This window comes from Macaca fascicularis, chromosome 6 (genome assembly GCF_037993035.2).
Source record: "Macaca fascicularis isolate 582-1 chromosome 6, T2T-MFA8v1.1".
Classification (NCBI taxonomy): Eukaryota; Metazoa; Chordata; class Mammalia; order Primates; family Cercopithecidae; genus Macaca; species Macaca fascicularis.
Genome location: NC_088380.1, coordinates 80,283,638 through 80,300,143, shown reverse-complemented (window position 1 = coordinate 80,300,143; position 16,506 = coordinate 80,283,638). Strand labels below are relative to the sequence as shown.

General features: G+C 43.3%; 1 protein-coding gene across 1 annotated transcript in view; it reads right to left on the bottom strand.

The window, feature by feature from the left end:
* Positions 1–1,243: 1,243 nt before the first annotated feature.
* The window catches only part of SV2C (synaptic vesicle glycoprotein 2C), a 243,868-nt gene continuing 228,605 nt past the window's right edge, over positions 1,244–16,506 (bottom strand). The window contains exon 13 of the mRNA XM_005557197.5: positions 1,244–3,565. Coding sequence (XP_005557254.2) covers positions 3,382–3,565 — 184 coding nt within the window. The 3' untranslated portion in view covers positions 1,244–3,381. The remainder of the gene's footprint in view (positions 3,566–16,506) is intronic.

Here is a 16,506-nt window from a genome sequence, read left to right as displayed (position 1 = left end):
GGCGTGGTGGCGCATGCATGTGGTCCCAGCTACTTGGGAGGCTGAGGTGGGAGAATCACTTGAACCCGGGAGGCAGAGTTGCAGAGGTCCTACCACTGCACTCCAGCCTGGGCAACAGAGCGAAACTCCATCAAATTAAAAAAAAAAAGGATGAGTTTAGTATAAGAAGGCAGATGAGATGAAGCTATTTTCATTACTGTCTTCTAGAATGCTGGAGAGTGGAGAGCAGATTAGTCCCAATCCTTTACTTTGTGCATGGGGAAAGTGAGAACCAGAGATGTTCAAGGACTTACAGTCTCCCCAGCAATATCTGGGTCCCTGTACTGCTCAGTGGTGAAGGTCAGGCTAGGACCCACCTATTGCATCTCCCAGGTTTATACTCTGGTGTGAGATGATTCAGGCAGCAGGACTGAATGTGAGTTGGGCGCCTTAAGACCCAATACCTGGGATAGAATGTGGTACATACAGAATTGACAGTTTGAAGCAGTTGTTTGATTTTCCCTACTGAGAAGATTCTGTGATAATAATGGGACTTGGGAGCATTCTGGATTGATTCCAAAGAGCAATAGGGAAATTTTAGTTAGAAAAGGCGGTAAAAATATAGGAGCAAGTGGACTATTTCCTCGGCTTTCATTTTTGCGCAAATTTTCATTTTCCTTCTACTGTAGATGAAATGAGATGCCAGTTGCAGGGTTGGGTGCCAGCAGCCTGCTACACTGATACAGCTGAGACTTTCTGTTTAATATCCTGGCTGTTTCTTAATCTCCAGCTAAATCCAGAGCAAGCCAGACAGGCCACACCACATACTTTGGAAATGATTTGAGCTCTCTTAGAAAATCAAGGTGGTGAACAATCTCAAGGAGGCAGGGAAGAGTGCATAAAAGGTGGGAGAGGTGGTGACCAAGAAGGTTTGTGACCACAGACTGTCCAGGAGATTAGAAAACATCCCTCTTAGGCCACCAAGGATGCTTGGATTAGGTAACAAGTAGACCAAGAACAGTCCTTCTGCAGGGGACACGGATGGGAGGTCTCAAGAAGTAAGGTTTTGCTGGTTTATCCTGTGCTGACTCAACCCAGTGTTCAAATAAAATTCCGAATAACTGTGCTCTGCAGCTTGGGAGCTGTTTTATGCATTTAGACCCCAGAGCAGACATTAGAGACATTTTAAAAAGTAAAGGTAGTCTAGTAAGCAAAGTGAACTGTCACAGAGGACTAGAGATAGTGATGTCCACATGCATTTCTATTTTTCTTTTGATGGGTTGATGGAGATGCACTCCTGGCTTTTGCAGTTATCTCTGCACATGCTGCATTCAACTAAACGATCTACTCAGGTCCCCAAATATCTTTTTTAAGAAGACAAATCAGGAATGGATAGGTGGGAAAATGAGTACATGTGGAAGAAGAAAAACATGCAGGGTACTTTCTTGGGTTGTTTGACTGCTGTCTTTGTTCTCCAATAAACTGATGGGAGGCAGAGGTGAGAGAAAGTGGTTTCTTTCCCTGCGCTGTTGGTATCTTTCAAATGCATCTTGTCTAGCCTTCAGTGATTTTTCTTCTTCCTGCCACCTTTGCAGTTTTTGGTTCAGGTTTTCCTGATGTTCTAGCCCTGATCACAGATCCCCAGGGAACCACCCTCTTCCCACTGCCCCCAATACCAGTCTGCCCCCCTCTGCAGACCTGAATTACTTCAAGGGGAAGTCGATTAATGGCTTATGTTAATGAAAGAAGCTTTTCACTTAGTCTGAGCTCTAGGAGGGATCATTAGGAAGGGGAGGGGGAGGCAGGGGGGCCTCAGGGGAGTTAGGACATCTCTGAATATAATGATTAGTAGAAACAAAAGCTTTCCCTTCCTGGGGGCCCCCAGCTATGGCTTGCCTGAAAATGCCTATAATAAGTAACAAGAAGAAACCTCTAACGAGGCAGTTAAAAAAGGAATATTGTTTAAATACGGGATTTATTCCTGGCTTCTGGTGATTGGCTGCAAGTCTACAAGGAAGGTTCAGATTTCAAAGAAGATGTGTAAAAAGGACGAGCCTGGGGGAAGGGGAGCCCGAGAGGCGAGAAGGTCATGTAGCTGACAGCGGGCCCGTGGGAATGTCCTGGCTGACCTCTTTCTTCCAGGCCCAGGCAGATTCCAGAGGTAAAATGAGCAGCCAAACAACCACAGGAGATGGTCTGTCTGTGAGAAGGCCCCTCAGGAGTGCGGGCAGGCTGTGATTTTACAGCGAGCTAGGAGCGCACTGAGCAGTGGGCCAGCCCTGGGGAAGCCAGAGGGACAAACCCGCTTTGGTGATGCCAGCTGGGAAGCTGAATGTCAACTGCGGGGCAGGTGAGGTGGGGGTCCTGGTGGGCCAGTCCCACAGAAAAGAGGTACCAGAAAGAGGCACCATTTTGTATTTCCAAATGGCTCTAGGTGTGAATTTCTTCCTAATTTGCAATTTACAATTTAGGTATCCACTGGCAATCTCTAGACTAGAGACAGTGTGGGTAAGTGGCCGAATCAGGTAGGCAGACAGTTTTTAAGAAGCAGCTTTCTTTCCTTGAATCTGCTGTCTGGCAAGACCAAGGGCAGCTGAAGGAGTGGGGGTGGTAAATGGAGGCAGAAGCTCTCTCTCGGATCTCTGATTTTCAAACATTCTGAACCACGTGCCACAATCACAGATACTGTTACAGTCCTTTTTCCTCACACTCTTCAGAGGTTTAATTGGGCTTTCTGACAGAAATCTTGCTTATGCAGCTCACTCAGATTTTTGCTGCTAATTGCAGAGCTTTTATTTTTCTTGTCAGCAGAGTCACCTTAATTGTCTTGCCCCAAAGAGCCCCACCCAGCCCTGTTTGGTGCCACATGGTTTTCTTTGAAAGGCTCTGCTATAACAGCAAGAATTACTGGGTGTCCTTTTCTAAGTAAACAGGAAATATCACTGTGTCAGAAAAAAAAAAAAAAAAAAGAATCCCTCTTCTCAGCACAAATGCAATAACGTGCCGACTTATATTTCCTGTTAATGTTAAATTAGGAGCAGGATCTATTTCTTACACCAGCCCAGCCTTCTTAGCTTCTAAACTTTCAATAAGCACAACCCCAGGGAAGCCTGGCTGCCGAGGGCATTTTAGAAATGCTTCCACTGATTTGCGGGAGGCAGTAGCATCACAGTTTGGAAAGATAATAATGCATTAAAACAAAACAAACAAACGAACAAACAAAACCTGTGCAAAATCACAAAGGGGCAAGATGATATGCTTCTAAATTTTAAGTCACAGCAAGTGTTTATGTTCTGATACTTGATCACCTTTCTATATAGGAAAACTCTGAAGCCTTGAGTCAGGAAGGAGAATTGACCCAGGGCAGGAGGAAGAAACGCAGGAAGGATGGCTTTTTTCCCATTACATCAGAACCTGGGTTCGTGTGTCAGGCAGGCGCAGCCCAACGAGTCCTCCACACACGAGCACGGTAGAAGCCAGCAGGATGGGGATTGATTTGGTGATGCTGACCAGAGAGCCGAATATTAAGTTTCCCAAGACGGCTGCTGCCTTGCATAGCGCATTTAAGAAGCCAAAGCCTGTTGCCCTGCAAAGGAAAGAGACATGAACAAGGTTGAGAAAATGCCTTCCACGATTCCAACTTTAGACTAAAAAATCCTAGATTTTCAATGATCTTCACTCAGATTGTGTTGTATATTGGGAGCAAATCAATGCTTGTTAGCAAATCTGGGAGTAGAGAATCCTAGCTGTTGCTATTGTTCCTCCAGCCCTCTGTTGACTTTCTTACCATAGCTCCCATTGACTCCCACTCCGCCTATAAGTCCCAATGTATTGTGAACAGAAAGAGAGAAAAAATTGTACGGAGTATGAAACATCTCTAGTGGTTTAACGTTGTTGCAAGGAGGGGTCTTTTTCATTTTTTTAGAGATTAGGTCTTGCTCTGTTCCCCAGGCTGGAGTGCAGTGGTGTAGTAATTGTTCACTGCAGCCTCAAACTCCTGGGCTCAAGCAATCTTCCCACCTCAGCCTCCTGAGTAGCTAGGACTACAGATGTGTGCCACCATACGCAGCTAATTTTTATTTTTATTTTTTGTAGAGATAGGGTCTTGCTATGTTGCCCAGGTGAGTATAGTGGTACAATGATAGCTCACTGCAGCCTCCACCTCGCAGGCTCAAGTGATCCTCCCACCTCAACCTCCTGAGTGGCTACCTGGGACTACAACTGTGTACTGCCATGCTCAGCTAATTTTTATTTTTATTTTTGTAGAGATGGGGAATCCCCCTATGTTGCCCTGGCTGGTCTTGAACTCCTGGGCTTAAGCAATCCTCTTGTCTTGGCCTCCCAAAGTGCTGGGATTACAGGCATGAGCCACTATACCCTTCAGGAAGGCTCTCTTAAATCAAACTTTAATTCTACTCTATCCAAACGCTTCTCTCAGGAACAAAACAGGCATAAAGCACAGTTCATTAGAGAGAGGCAGGTCACCTCTGCTCAGTGTGGAAAAAGCTGGGCCACCTCCTCTTATCCCAGGCAAAGGGTGGAGACGGTGATATAGAAAAATTGAGCAGTTTCTCATCTCTTTACAAGAGTGACTTGTTATTTTGTTTTGTAAATTCCCATGATTTCAGAAACATCTATGTTTAAATGGAAATTTAAATTTCATTCCAAAGTTAAAATGTATGACAGGCTGAGCACGGTGTCTTACACCTGTAATCCCAGAACTTTGGGAGGCTGAGGCTGGAGGATTTCTTGAACCCAGAGAGTTTGAGGCCAGCCTGAGCAACATAGCAAGACCCTGCCTCTATTAAATAAATAAAGAGGAAAAAACTGTTGTAAGTGCAACAATATATTTAGATTTCTTTTACTCCCTATTTAATTAATTTATTTTCATGCTAAGTGTTTTATTTTTTATTTATTTTCTATTTTACTTTCAGTTCTGAGATACATGTGCAGAATGTGCAGGTTTGGTACATAGATATACGTGTGCCATAGTGGTTTGCTGCACCTATTGACCCATCCTCTAAGTTCCCTCCCCTCGCCCCCCACCCCCCAAACAGGCCCTGGTGTGTGTTGTTCCCCTCCCTGTGTCCATGTGTTCTCATTATTCAACTCCCATTTAGGAGTGAGAACAATCGGTGTTTGGTTTTCTGTTTCTGTGTTAGTTTGCTGAGGATAACGGCTTCCAGCTTCATCCATGTCCCTGTAAAGGACATTATCTCATTCCTTTTTTATGGCTGCATAGTATTCCATGGTGTATATGTACCACGCTTTCTTTATCCAGTCTATCATTGATAGGCATTTGGGTTGGTTCCAAGTCTTTGCTATTGTAAATAGTGCAGCAATGAACATACATGTGCGTATGTCTTTATAGTAGAATGATCTATATTCCTTTGGGTACATACCCAGTAATGGGATTGCTGGGTCAAATGGTATTTCTGGTTCTAGATCCTTGAGGAATTGCCATACTGTCTTCCACAATGGTTGAACTAATTTACATTCGAACCAACAGTGTAAAAGTGTTCCTATTTCTCCACAGTCTCACGAGCATCTATTGTTTCTTGCCTTTTTAATAATAGCCATTCTGACTGGCATGAGATAGTATCTCATTGTGGTTTTGATTTGCATTTCTCTATGATCAGTGATGTTGAGCTTTTTTTCATATGTTTGTTGGCCATTAAATGTCTTCTTTTGAGAATTATCTGTTCATATCCTTTGCCCTCTTTTTGATGAAGTTGTTTGTTTTTTTTTCTGGTAAATTTGTTTACATTCCTTATAAATTCTGGATATTAGACCTTTGTCAGACGGGTAGATTGCAAAAATTTTCTCCCACTCTGTAGGTTGCCTGTTCACTCTTATAGTTTCTTTTGCTGTGCAGAAGCTCTTTAGTTTAATTACATCCCATTTGTGAATTTTGGCTTTTGTTGCAATTGCTTGAAGTCTTTGCCCATGCCTATGTCCTGAATGGTATTGCCTAGGTTTTCTTCTAGGGTTTTTATGGTTTTGGGTTTTACATTTAAGTCTTTAATCCATCTTGAGTTAATTTTTGTATAAAGTGTAAGGAAGGGATCCAGTTTCAGTTTTCTAAATATGGCTAGCCAGTTTTCACAGCACCATCTATTGAATAGGAGATCTTTTCCCCATTGCTTCTTTTTGTGAGGTTTGTTGAAGATCAGAAGGTTGTAGATGTGTGGTGTTATTTCTGAGGTCTCTGTTCTGTTCCATTGGTCTATATGTCTGTTTTGGTACCAGTACCATGCTGTTTTGGTTACTGTAGCCTTGTAGTATAGTTTGAAGTCAGGTAACATGATGCCTCCAGCTTTGTTCTTTTTGCTTAGGATTGTCTTGGCTATATGGGGTCTTCTTTGATACCATATGAAATTTAAAGTAGCTTTTTCTAATTCCGTGAAGAATGTCAGTGGTAGTTGATGGGAATAGCATTGAATCTATAAATTACTTTGGGCAGTATGGCCATTTCTACAATATTGGTTCTTCCTATCCATGAATATAGAATGTTTTGCCATTTGTTTATATCCTCTCTTATTTCCTTAGGCAGTGGTTTGTAGTTCTCCTTGAAGAGTTCCTCCAAAGCCCTTGTAAGTTGTATTTCCAGGTATTTTATTCTCTTTGTAGCAATTGTGAATGGGAGTTCACTCATGATTTGGCTCTCACTTGTCTATTGTTGGTGTAAAGGAATGTTTCTGATTTTTGCACGTTGATTTTGTATCCTGAGACTTTGCTGAAGTTGCTTACCAGCTTCCTATTTTCTTTTATTAATTAACATGCTAGGTCTTAAATAAGAAGAGCCCACAGAATTTTCTCAGAAAATTAGGAAGGATGAGGTTATATCCCTCGTCTTTCAGACACTACGGAGGTGAAATACTGTGCTATCTTGCCAAGTATTTTTGGTAGCAGGCAGAAACCGAATACTGAGCTGGGGAGCACATCAATGAGCGATGTAACATTTGGGAAATGAAGTCCAAGAAAATATGACAGAAGAGAATCAATTGTGGGCCTAGGAAGATCTTGTTCACTCTCTTTAAGATATGCAGGTACATAAGTAAGACACATCCCACTTCTTAAGTCATTTTTTAAAAAAGAAAAATTTTGTTATCTTTAGTACACATGAACAAGTGACCTTCTAGGCAGAAAAATTATTATTATTATTTTTGAGATAGGGTCTCACCTATGTCACCCAGGCTGGAGTGCAGTGGTGGAATCTTGGCTCACTGAAGCCTCAATCTACTGGGCTCAAGGGATCCTTCCACCTGAGCCTCCTGAATAGTTTGGACTAGAGACATGCACCACTATGCCCAGCTAATTATTGTATTTTTTTGTAGAGATGGGGTTTCATCATGTTGCCCAGGATGGTCTCAAACTCCTGGACTCAAGTGATCTTCCTGCCTTGGTCTCCCAAAGTGCTGGGATTACAGGTTTGAGCCACCATTTCCAGCTGAAACTTAATTTTGTTCATGAGCCTGCATATACCACTGACATCATGAGAGAGTATGAATTTCCTTCTGACTTTATGCTAGTTTACTGTTTTTTGGCTGTCACTGAGTTAAAGGCACATTGAATACAGGGCAATTTTTGGATACTTTTTTTTTTTATCCTAAGAGGGAAACTCATCTTATAAGCTGCAAAATGCAGCACTTAGTACACATCTTTCTTTGACTGATTTATAAATTTGTAAGTGTGGGTTTTTCTTTGGCAAGTCATAACTACTCATCACTACTTGTACTGTACCTAATGATAGTTTCCACAATGTGTGTACTCTTCATAACTGAGATATTTATTGTGGTTATTATCTAACCATCCTCCTTTCTGTACCATGGGAAAGGAATAAACGCTCCTCCCTGAGCTGCACAAATCCAGTCTGTGAGTTAGTGCACAGCCAGTGATTTTGTGGGTTAGATCACACCTAATAAAGGGCAGTAAGCACTGATTTTCTTTTTGGCTAAGACACCTAGAAAGTAGAGTATGCAAGCTCCTGAAGTGAGGCAAAGTTGCCAACTGTTTGGAATGTGGGAAGAGTGTGATGGAATCTCTGACTGAAAGAAGCAAACTTCTTGAGAAGAGGGTAAGCTAATTTCATATTCTTCCTCTTCTTTTTTAAAGCACGAGACTAGTAATGGCAACAACCACTAAAAACATAAGGAGATTTAATATACTGATAACTACTTTCAAATGAAATTGCTTGAGCCTATCTGTTGGGTACCAAAGAAGACTTAAGTATACTAGAATGACCCCGTCACCATCTCACCCACCTCCATGACTGTCTTTTTGCTATTTTTTAGAAAAACAAATAGATGCTTTTGAGCAGCTTTAGGTTTACAAGAAAAAAAGTGAACAAAAAGTAGAGTTCTCTTATACCCTCAGTTTCCCCTATTAACTTCTTGCTTTGGTATGGTACATTTGTTACAACTGATGAGCCAATATTGATACGTTGTTATTAGCCAAAGTTCAACTTACATTAGGGCTCACTCTTGGTGTTGTACATTCTGTGGGTTTTGACACATGTATAATGCATGTATCCATTATTACAGTATCATGTAGAATAGCTTTACTGCCCCAGAAGTCCTATGCTCCATCTATTCATTCCTCTCTCCCCCAACCCTGAACGATCACCGACCTTTTTACTGTTTCCATAGTTTTGCCTTTTCCAGAACGTCATAGAGTTGAAACCTCACAGTAGGTAGCTTTTTAAAGACTGACTTATTTCACTCAAAAAAAAAAAAAAAAAAAAAAAAGACAAGGCTCTTGCTATGTTGCCCAGGCTGGTGTTGAACTCCTGGGCTTAAGCAATCCTCCCACCTCAGCCTCCCAAAGTGCTGGGATTACAGGTATGAGCCACCGCACCCAGCATTTCACTTCATTAAGCTAACATTTTAGTTTCTAGATTCTAGTGTCATAAATGACCAGATACATTTTGTAGCAGTAAGATAAGCTGTATTCTTCTGGGGAAAATGGCCTGTGTGTATATTGCTGATAAGAAAAAAGAAACCATTTTTCTGTCATGAAGAAGTCTCTCAATGCTTCAATGCTGAAACTGCAGAATGACCCAGATAGGATTTACATCTAGGTTAAAATAACCATATTGTCCCAAGTGACGAACCTCTGGTATAACTCAGAATAGGGTATAAAATGTGGGCAGCTATCTCCTTGTATCACTGAAACTGTACTCGAGGAATGGACGACTTCCGAGATTCCTGGGCAGACTAAAGGCAGATGCGTTAGGAGCATCTGGTATTTGAGGGTTTTGAAAAAGACGATCAACTCCTTACTTTTTAAGAATCTCTGTTTTCATTACCAAGCAAAGGCAGTTATTTAGATGAAAATCTGGTGTGGATGCAAAGCACACAGCCTCCGTAAATTAATGTCGGCATTCAAGAAAACGTGACTACCCTCTCCTTGGAAAAGTAAATTCTTCTTTCAAATATTTGCAGCTGAAGGGTGTAATTTTTCTTTTTTTTTCTTTCCTTCTTTTTTTTTTTTTTTTTCCTGAGACGGAGTCTCGCTCTGTCACCCAGGCTGGAGTGCAGTGGCACAATCATGGCTCACTGCAGCCTCGACTTCCTGGGCTTAGGTGATTTTCCCACCTCAGCCTCTTGGTAGCTGGGACTAAAAGCTTGCACTGCCACACCCGGGCAATTTTTTGTAGAGATGGGAGTTTCACCATGTTGCCCAGGCTGTTCTCGAACTCCTGAGCCCAAGTAATCTGCCTGCTTCAGCCTCCCAAAGGACTGGGATTACAGGCGTGAGCCACCACACCCAGCTGGGCATGATTTTTCAATGCAACAGAAACACAGCTATGTTAGAAAACAATTCACAAAGTGACTCTCCCTTGGGGTTATCTGTTTATAAAATAAACAGGCTTTTAGTTCATTTACTTTCTGTTCTTACTTAAAGGAAACAGTATTGCTTCTGCAGACACCCAAAATAAGAGTCACCTTGTGCTCATAAAGTCCTTTGAGGGTGGGGAGCTCAGAGCTTGCAGAACCCAGACTTGCTGACTTCTCAGCTGTAGAATGAGCTAATGCACTATTTTTCAGATCAAATATGTTTTCATGCCTTCTCTTAAACAACAAGCACTGAAGGGAAAGAATGAAATGATCTAGTGTCATTCTATTGCTCCATCCTTTGCTCCTCATCTCTTCAGCCAGAAGCCTTTGCTCTCAATTTGTACTCAATCTACTTATTTAAAATTTTAAAATATAAATTATTTCCCCTAAAAGTACCCTGTGACTGCAGCTGCCTTGTTGCTCATTCCATTAAGGTGGCTCTCCTCCCTGCATCATAAACTTCCTTGGTCTGAGACACATGTGCTGGTATACAGAACTGGTTTGCAGCAGCACTTAGACTCAGCTGATGGGGATGTGGCCACTTCTGCAGCTGGACAGTGGCTCCTTCTCTGGGGCCTTCATGATTTATTGTGTACTAGTTTATTTATATTGTTTCATGCTGTTTTTTTCTTTCTTTCTTTTTGAGATGGATTCTCACGCTATTGCCCAGGCTGGCGTGCAGTGGCATGATCTTGGCTCACTGCCTCCCAGGTTCAAATGATTCTCCTGCCTCAGCCTCCCAAGTAGCTGGGATTACGGGTGCGCACCACCATGCCTGGCTAATTTTTGTGTTTTTAGTAGAGACAGGGTTTCACCAGGTTGGCCAGGCTGGTCTCGAACTCCTGACCTCATGATCTGCCCTCCTCGGCCTCCTAAAGTGCTGGGATTACAGGTGTGAGCCACCGCGTCTGACCCATTTTATGTTTTAATTGGTGGTGGGGAAAAGAAAACTACTGGCTCCATTCTGGATCAAATGAGGATAATTTTTGTCATCACATCCAGCATCTTTGTGGATTTTTCTGTCTTTAATGCAGGGCCAGATTTTTTTTTTTTTTTTTTGAGGCTCCTAGGAAGAAGAAAAGGACATTGAAAAATGGTGGCACTTAGGGCAGTGCCTGGCATGTGGTCGGCACCCTGTGACTATTAGCCATTGTTTAAACACTGGCTGAATATCTACCCCACCAACTGATGAGATTATTAGAAAAGAACAATTAAGTGCCACATTTTTTGAGACAGGGCCTTGCTCTGTTGCCCAGGCTGGAGTGCAGTGGTGCAATCATAGCTCTCTGCAGCCTTGACCTTCCCCAAGCGATCCTCCCTCCTCAGCCTCCTGAGTAGCTAGGACCACAGGTGTGTGCCAGCAAGCTCAAATAGTTTTTTCATTTTTTGTAGAGATGGGGTACCCAATATGTTTCCCAGGTTGGTTTCCAACTCCTAGGTTCAAGTGATTCTCCCACCTTAGCCTCCCAAAGTGTTGGGATTACAGGCATGAGCCACAGCACCTAGCCTAAGTGTACATTTTGAAAAGGACTGAAATGGTGTAGATCCAGACTTAGCTCATAGAATTCACCTTTTATGGGCGGGCACGGTGGCTCAAGCCTGTAATCCCAGCACTTTGGGAGGCCAGAGGGGCGGATCACGAGGGCAGGAGACCGAGACCATCCTGGCTAACACGGTGAAACCCCGTCTTTACTTAAAAATACAAAAAACTAGCCAGGCGAGGTGGTGGGCGTCTGTAGTCCCAGTTACTTGGGAGGCTGAGGCAGGAGAATGGTGGGAAACTGTACCTGTTATAGGGTAAAAGTGTGTGTGTGGGGTGGTTCTTTTTGTCTAGTCTAAATTTTTGGAAATAAGCCTTTTCTGGACAACTCAGTTAAATAATTGGTAGAAGTTACAAGAGGGATACTCAAGACTCAGCATGGGACATTTTGAAAAGTACAGGCAGTCCTTAAATCAAGAGGACATTGCGATCTGAAGATTCTTCTGGAAGTTGGTTATTTGAAATACACAATGAATTTCATTTATCTTAGAGAAAAAATATTAAAAATGATGGCTAGGTCATCAGGTTATCCTAAAAGAACTTTTGTAACACTGAATCCATCTAAGCTATCATACCACAATGCTAAGAGTACAAGAAACCCTTAAATATTTGTCTAATAAGCAGATGTGTCCTTAATACACTCCTAATTTACATATTCTTCTCTGCATTTTTTCATATTCATATAATCATTCCTTAAATATCTGCGAAGTGTCAAACACTGCACTAAGCTCCAGAGACCCCAAAATTAATAAGATGAAACCTCCATTTGCGCTAAGATGGGTGACACGAGATCACGGTAACATACGTGCTAAGTGCAATGTTAAAGATACCCACAAAGTATTATGGGGGCAGGAGAACAGAAAGTGATATCGAGCTGAGGGTAGTGGCAGTTGAAGGAAAGCTGCTCAGGGTGAGTGGACAAGACTCAGATTGGGCTTAAAGGAATAGTAGGAGCTTGCCAGGAGTAGGATGGCATGTGGATGGGGTGTTCTCTGTCTCTCCCAGTACTCTCACATCTCCCTAACTTCCCTCATGGTACCCACTCAGGTTTGCCTTAGACACACCCCTAAAGGCTTCTTGAGGGCTAAATGGCTTACATCCCACCAGCCCCTACATAAATTTCCTACTCCCAAGCAGTTGTTTTCAACCTAGGATTAGGATAGCAATCTGATTGAACCAAAGTGCATGGACACATATAACCATGCCCTCGCCTAATGGTGCTTAAGCCTGGGTGCATAAGAATCACCTGGAGGAGCTTTCAAACCATAGCAATGTGTTCAATACTGATGCCTAGGGCCACATGCACAGAGATTCTGAATTTATTGCTCTACTGGGGCCCAAGCATTAGTATTTTTTAGAAGCTCCATGTGACATGAATGTGTATCCAGGGTTGAGAATCCTGCTGTCTTCCCAGGGATGTCTGCATTCTTTGAATTGATGTGGGTTTCATATACAAAGGAAATGATAAAAGCAAAACATCTACTCCACCTTTCTCACAAATGGTTTTCATTTCTGAATTCCCTTTAGTGTACTTCCAATCATATAAATCACAGGAAATCAGAGGATTTAGACAATTTTGCTTTCTGCTTTTTTTTCCCATTTATATTACTGTTTTCTCATGTGGATGTTTTGTTTAAAATGAAATGATTTATTTAGCATGGAACCATTATTCTTGTAAACATGCCATTGGCTAATGGGAGCTTTCCAAATTCGGGGTAACATAAATGATACTGCAATTAACACCTTCACATATATGACTTGCTTCCTTTGTGTGTGTTCATTAGGGAATATCAAGCAGCATAAAACATCCAAGGGGAAGTGTTTATGATGTGATGCAGGGGATACTGAGGCCAGCAAAGTAAGTTGTGCACACTGGAGAGGAGAGAGAGAGGGATCCAACCCAAAGGCCTCCCATCCCTTTTTTCTTCTCCCTTCCTGCTTAGGCTCTTATTAAACTCCCCTGTTTACTCTGCTTCTCATAGCACAGAGCTTAATTCATTTCACCAGAGGCAGCTTCTCACCTAACCTGAATTGTTTCCTTCTCTTCCAACTCTTACTCAGTTGCCTCAACTTGATTGCCTCTACGCTATCCTTCCCACTCCCCTCCAAGGGCTGGTTTATACCAATCGTGCACATCTCCTTGTCCAGAATTAGCCTTGTTTAGGTCCAGGTCACCTCTGGGGGAGTGCAGCCAGATAGCCTTTGTGGTCACTCAGCACCACCTCTTCTCAGAACCGGAGCAGATGCCTATGATACTTATTAAACGAAAGGCCGAGCTAACAAATTTCCTGAGATCTTCCAAATATGTTGGAAGTAGACTTTTGTAATAGACATTTTAATGGAAATTAGTTGGGTCATATTTGTTTTTTTGATGCCAGACTATCATATTGCTTTTTTTCCAGAGGGAAAAAAAATGAATTTCAAATTCTTAAGTCAGAAAATACTGAATTCAATTGTTTTCTAATCTTCAAAGAAAGAGAAAAATCTATCTTACCCTAGTATGTATTGTCTGTGTGTGTGTGTGTGTCTGTGTGTGTGTGTGTGTGTGTGCACGCGCACGTGCGCGCGTGCATTCATGTGCCTGGTTATGCTCCTTAATGAGGGCAAGATGGCATCCTGCACCCCTTCGAGCAGGGCCCTCCTTACACCCAAGTGGAGAAGGACTCACCTACAAGTTGTGGGCTGAGAGGAATCCTTGGGCCCCAAGTAGCCCTTTATCTCCCTCTCATCTCCACCACCATCAAGGGGCTTTCAACTGCTTATTCCTGTTGAAATCAGATATTCTGGGAAGGTAATAACGGGAGTCTTTATGTCTTGTTTATCTGATTAACCTAGCTAGAGAGTGAGGGCCTGGGCCAGGGAAAATAATGATAGAATGAATGAGCACCCCTTGGAGTTCATCTATGGCCAAGGTCATGAACATGGCTGTGCATCCCAACAGCCAGGTGAGCTGCTTGAAAATAGATCCTAGGCCGGGCGCGGTGGCTCAAGCCTGTAATCCCAGTACTTTGGGAGGCCGAGGCGGGTGGATCACGAAGTCAGGAGATCGAGACCATCCTGGCTAACATGGTGAAACCCCGTCTCTACTAAAAATACAAAAAACTAGCCGGGCGTGGTGGCGGGCGCCTGTAGTCCCAGCTACTCGGAGGCTGAGGCAGGAGAATGGCGTAAACCCGGGAGGCGGAGCTTGCAGTGAGCCGAGATCGCGCCACTGCACTCCAGCCTGGGTGACACAGCGAGACTCCGTCTCAAAAAAAAAAAAAAAAAGAAAAAAGAAAATAGATCCCCACACCTACTGGGAGGGGAGGTAGACATGTCTGTGCTGGGAGCAGCACCACTGAGTCAGACATCTGGGTTTGAGGCTAAGTGATCCAGGACAAGTTACTTCCCCTCTCTGTGCCGCATTTTCCACACCTGAACATGGGGTAAGAATACCTACTCTTATAGGATTGGGATGAGAATTAAGTAAGTTGAGATCATTTAAAATTTCTAGCATAGTGCCCGACCTACCCTCCACTGCACAGATGAGGAAACCAAGGCTCAGAAGGGTGAAAGAGCTTTTCCAAATTATCCAGCTATTTTTCTGGCAGTGACTGCACCTGAATTCAGTGACTCCTAGATCAGTGCTTTCCTCCACTCTGTTGATGAAGTAGAGGGAGAGGAGGAGGTGGATCTCTGATAGGCAATGCTTTATGAGGAACGGGGAGCTGACAGCTGAAGGATCAGGAGGACTCAGGCTGTGATGGAAGAAGTGGAGAGGGACCCAAAGGACAGGAGAGAGAGGACTGAAGACCAGTGCTCCCTCCATTACACTGCTCTAAATTCTCACACTGGAGAGTGGGAAGGCTGGACCCCATACCGGGAGGAAAACTACCATCCATAGCCCTCTCCTCTCCTCTCCCCTCTCCTCCCCTCTCCTCCCCTCTCCTCCCCTCCCCTCCCCTCCCCTCCCCTCCCCTCTCCTCTTTTTTGAGACATAGTCTCGCTGTGTCACCCAGGCTGGAGTGCAGTGGCGCAATCTCAGCTCACTACAAGCTCCGCCTCCCGGGTTCGTGCTATTCTCCTGCCTCAGCCTCCCAAGTAGCTGGGACTACAAGTGCCTGCCACCACGCCCGGCTAATTTTTTTGTATATTTACTAGAGACAAGAGTTTCACCGTGTTAGTCAGGATGGTCTCGATCTCTTGACCTCGTGATCCGCCCACCTCAGCCTCCCAAAGTGCTGGGATTATAGGCGTGAGCCACTATGCCTGGCCCAAATTAATTTTCAAATGCATATTTCATTCATTCATTCATTCACCAAGAGTTATGGCAGTAAATAAGGAAGACAATGTCCTGCCCTCAAGGAGCTAACATTCTAGTGAGCTAAACAAGTAAACATGCATCCTAACATCCTCTCATCATAAGGTCTGGGTGATAATTTGCTTTAAGTACTTCAGTATAAACAATATGACAGAGAAATTATCTCTAATGCATACCCATATTATTTATTTATTTTTTATTCATTTATTTATTTATTTTTTGAGACAGAGTCTCGCTCTGTCACCCAGGCTGGAGTGCAGTGGTGCGATCTTGGCTCACTGCAAGCTCCGCCTCCTGGGTTCACACCATTCTCCTGCCTCAGCCTCCCAAGTAGCTGGGACTACAGGCACCTGCCACCACGCCTGGCTAATTTTTCGTATTTTCAGTAGAGACACGGTTTCACCGTGTTAGCCAGGATGATCTTGATCTCCTGACCTCATGATCCGCTTGCCTCAGCCTCCCAAAGTGTTGAGATTATAGGCGTGAGCCATCACGCCCGGCCGCATACCTATATAATTTAAAGCACATGAATCAAGAATCAACAGGCCAGTGATGGTTACTTAATGCTTTAAAGATCATTTTATAAATCTGCATGAGAAGGTTTGTTAATAACAATGGAGACGATTTTTTCACTGGTGATGTGAGTGCTGTTCTGTATAAGCAACGACTGGAAAGAATGTTCTGCCCTTAGCCTAATGAACATACAAGCTTCCTCCAAGCCCCGCACCCTCAAGTTGGTGAAATGGTACTCCTGGTCTAGACTCCAGATTCTAGAGCCCCCTTATCCTGCAACCCTCAATTAAAGGGGGATTCCCTTGTTTGGCTGGCTCACAAGTCTGGTGGCCCTG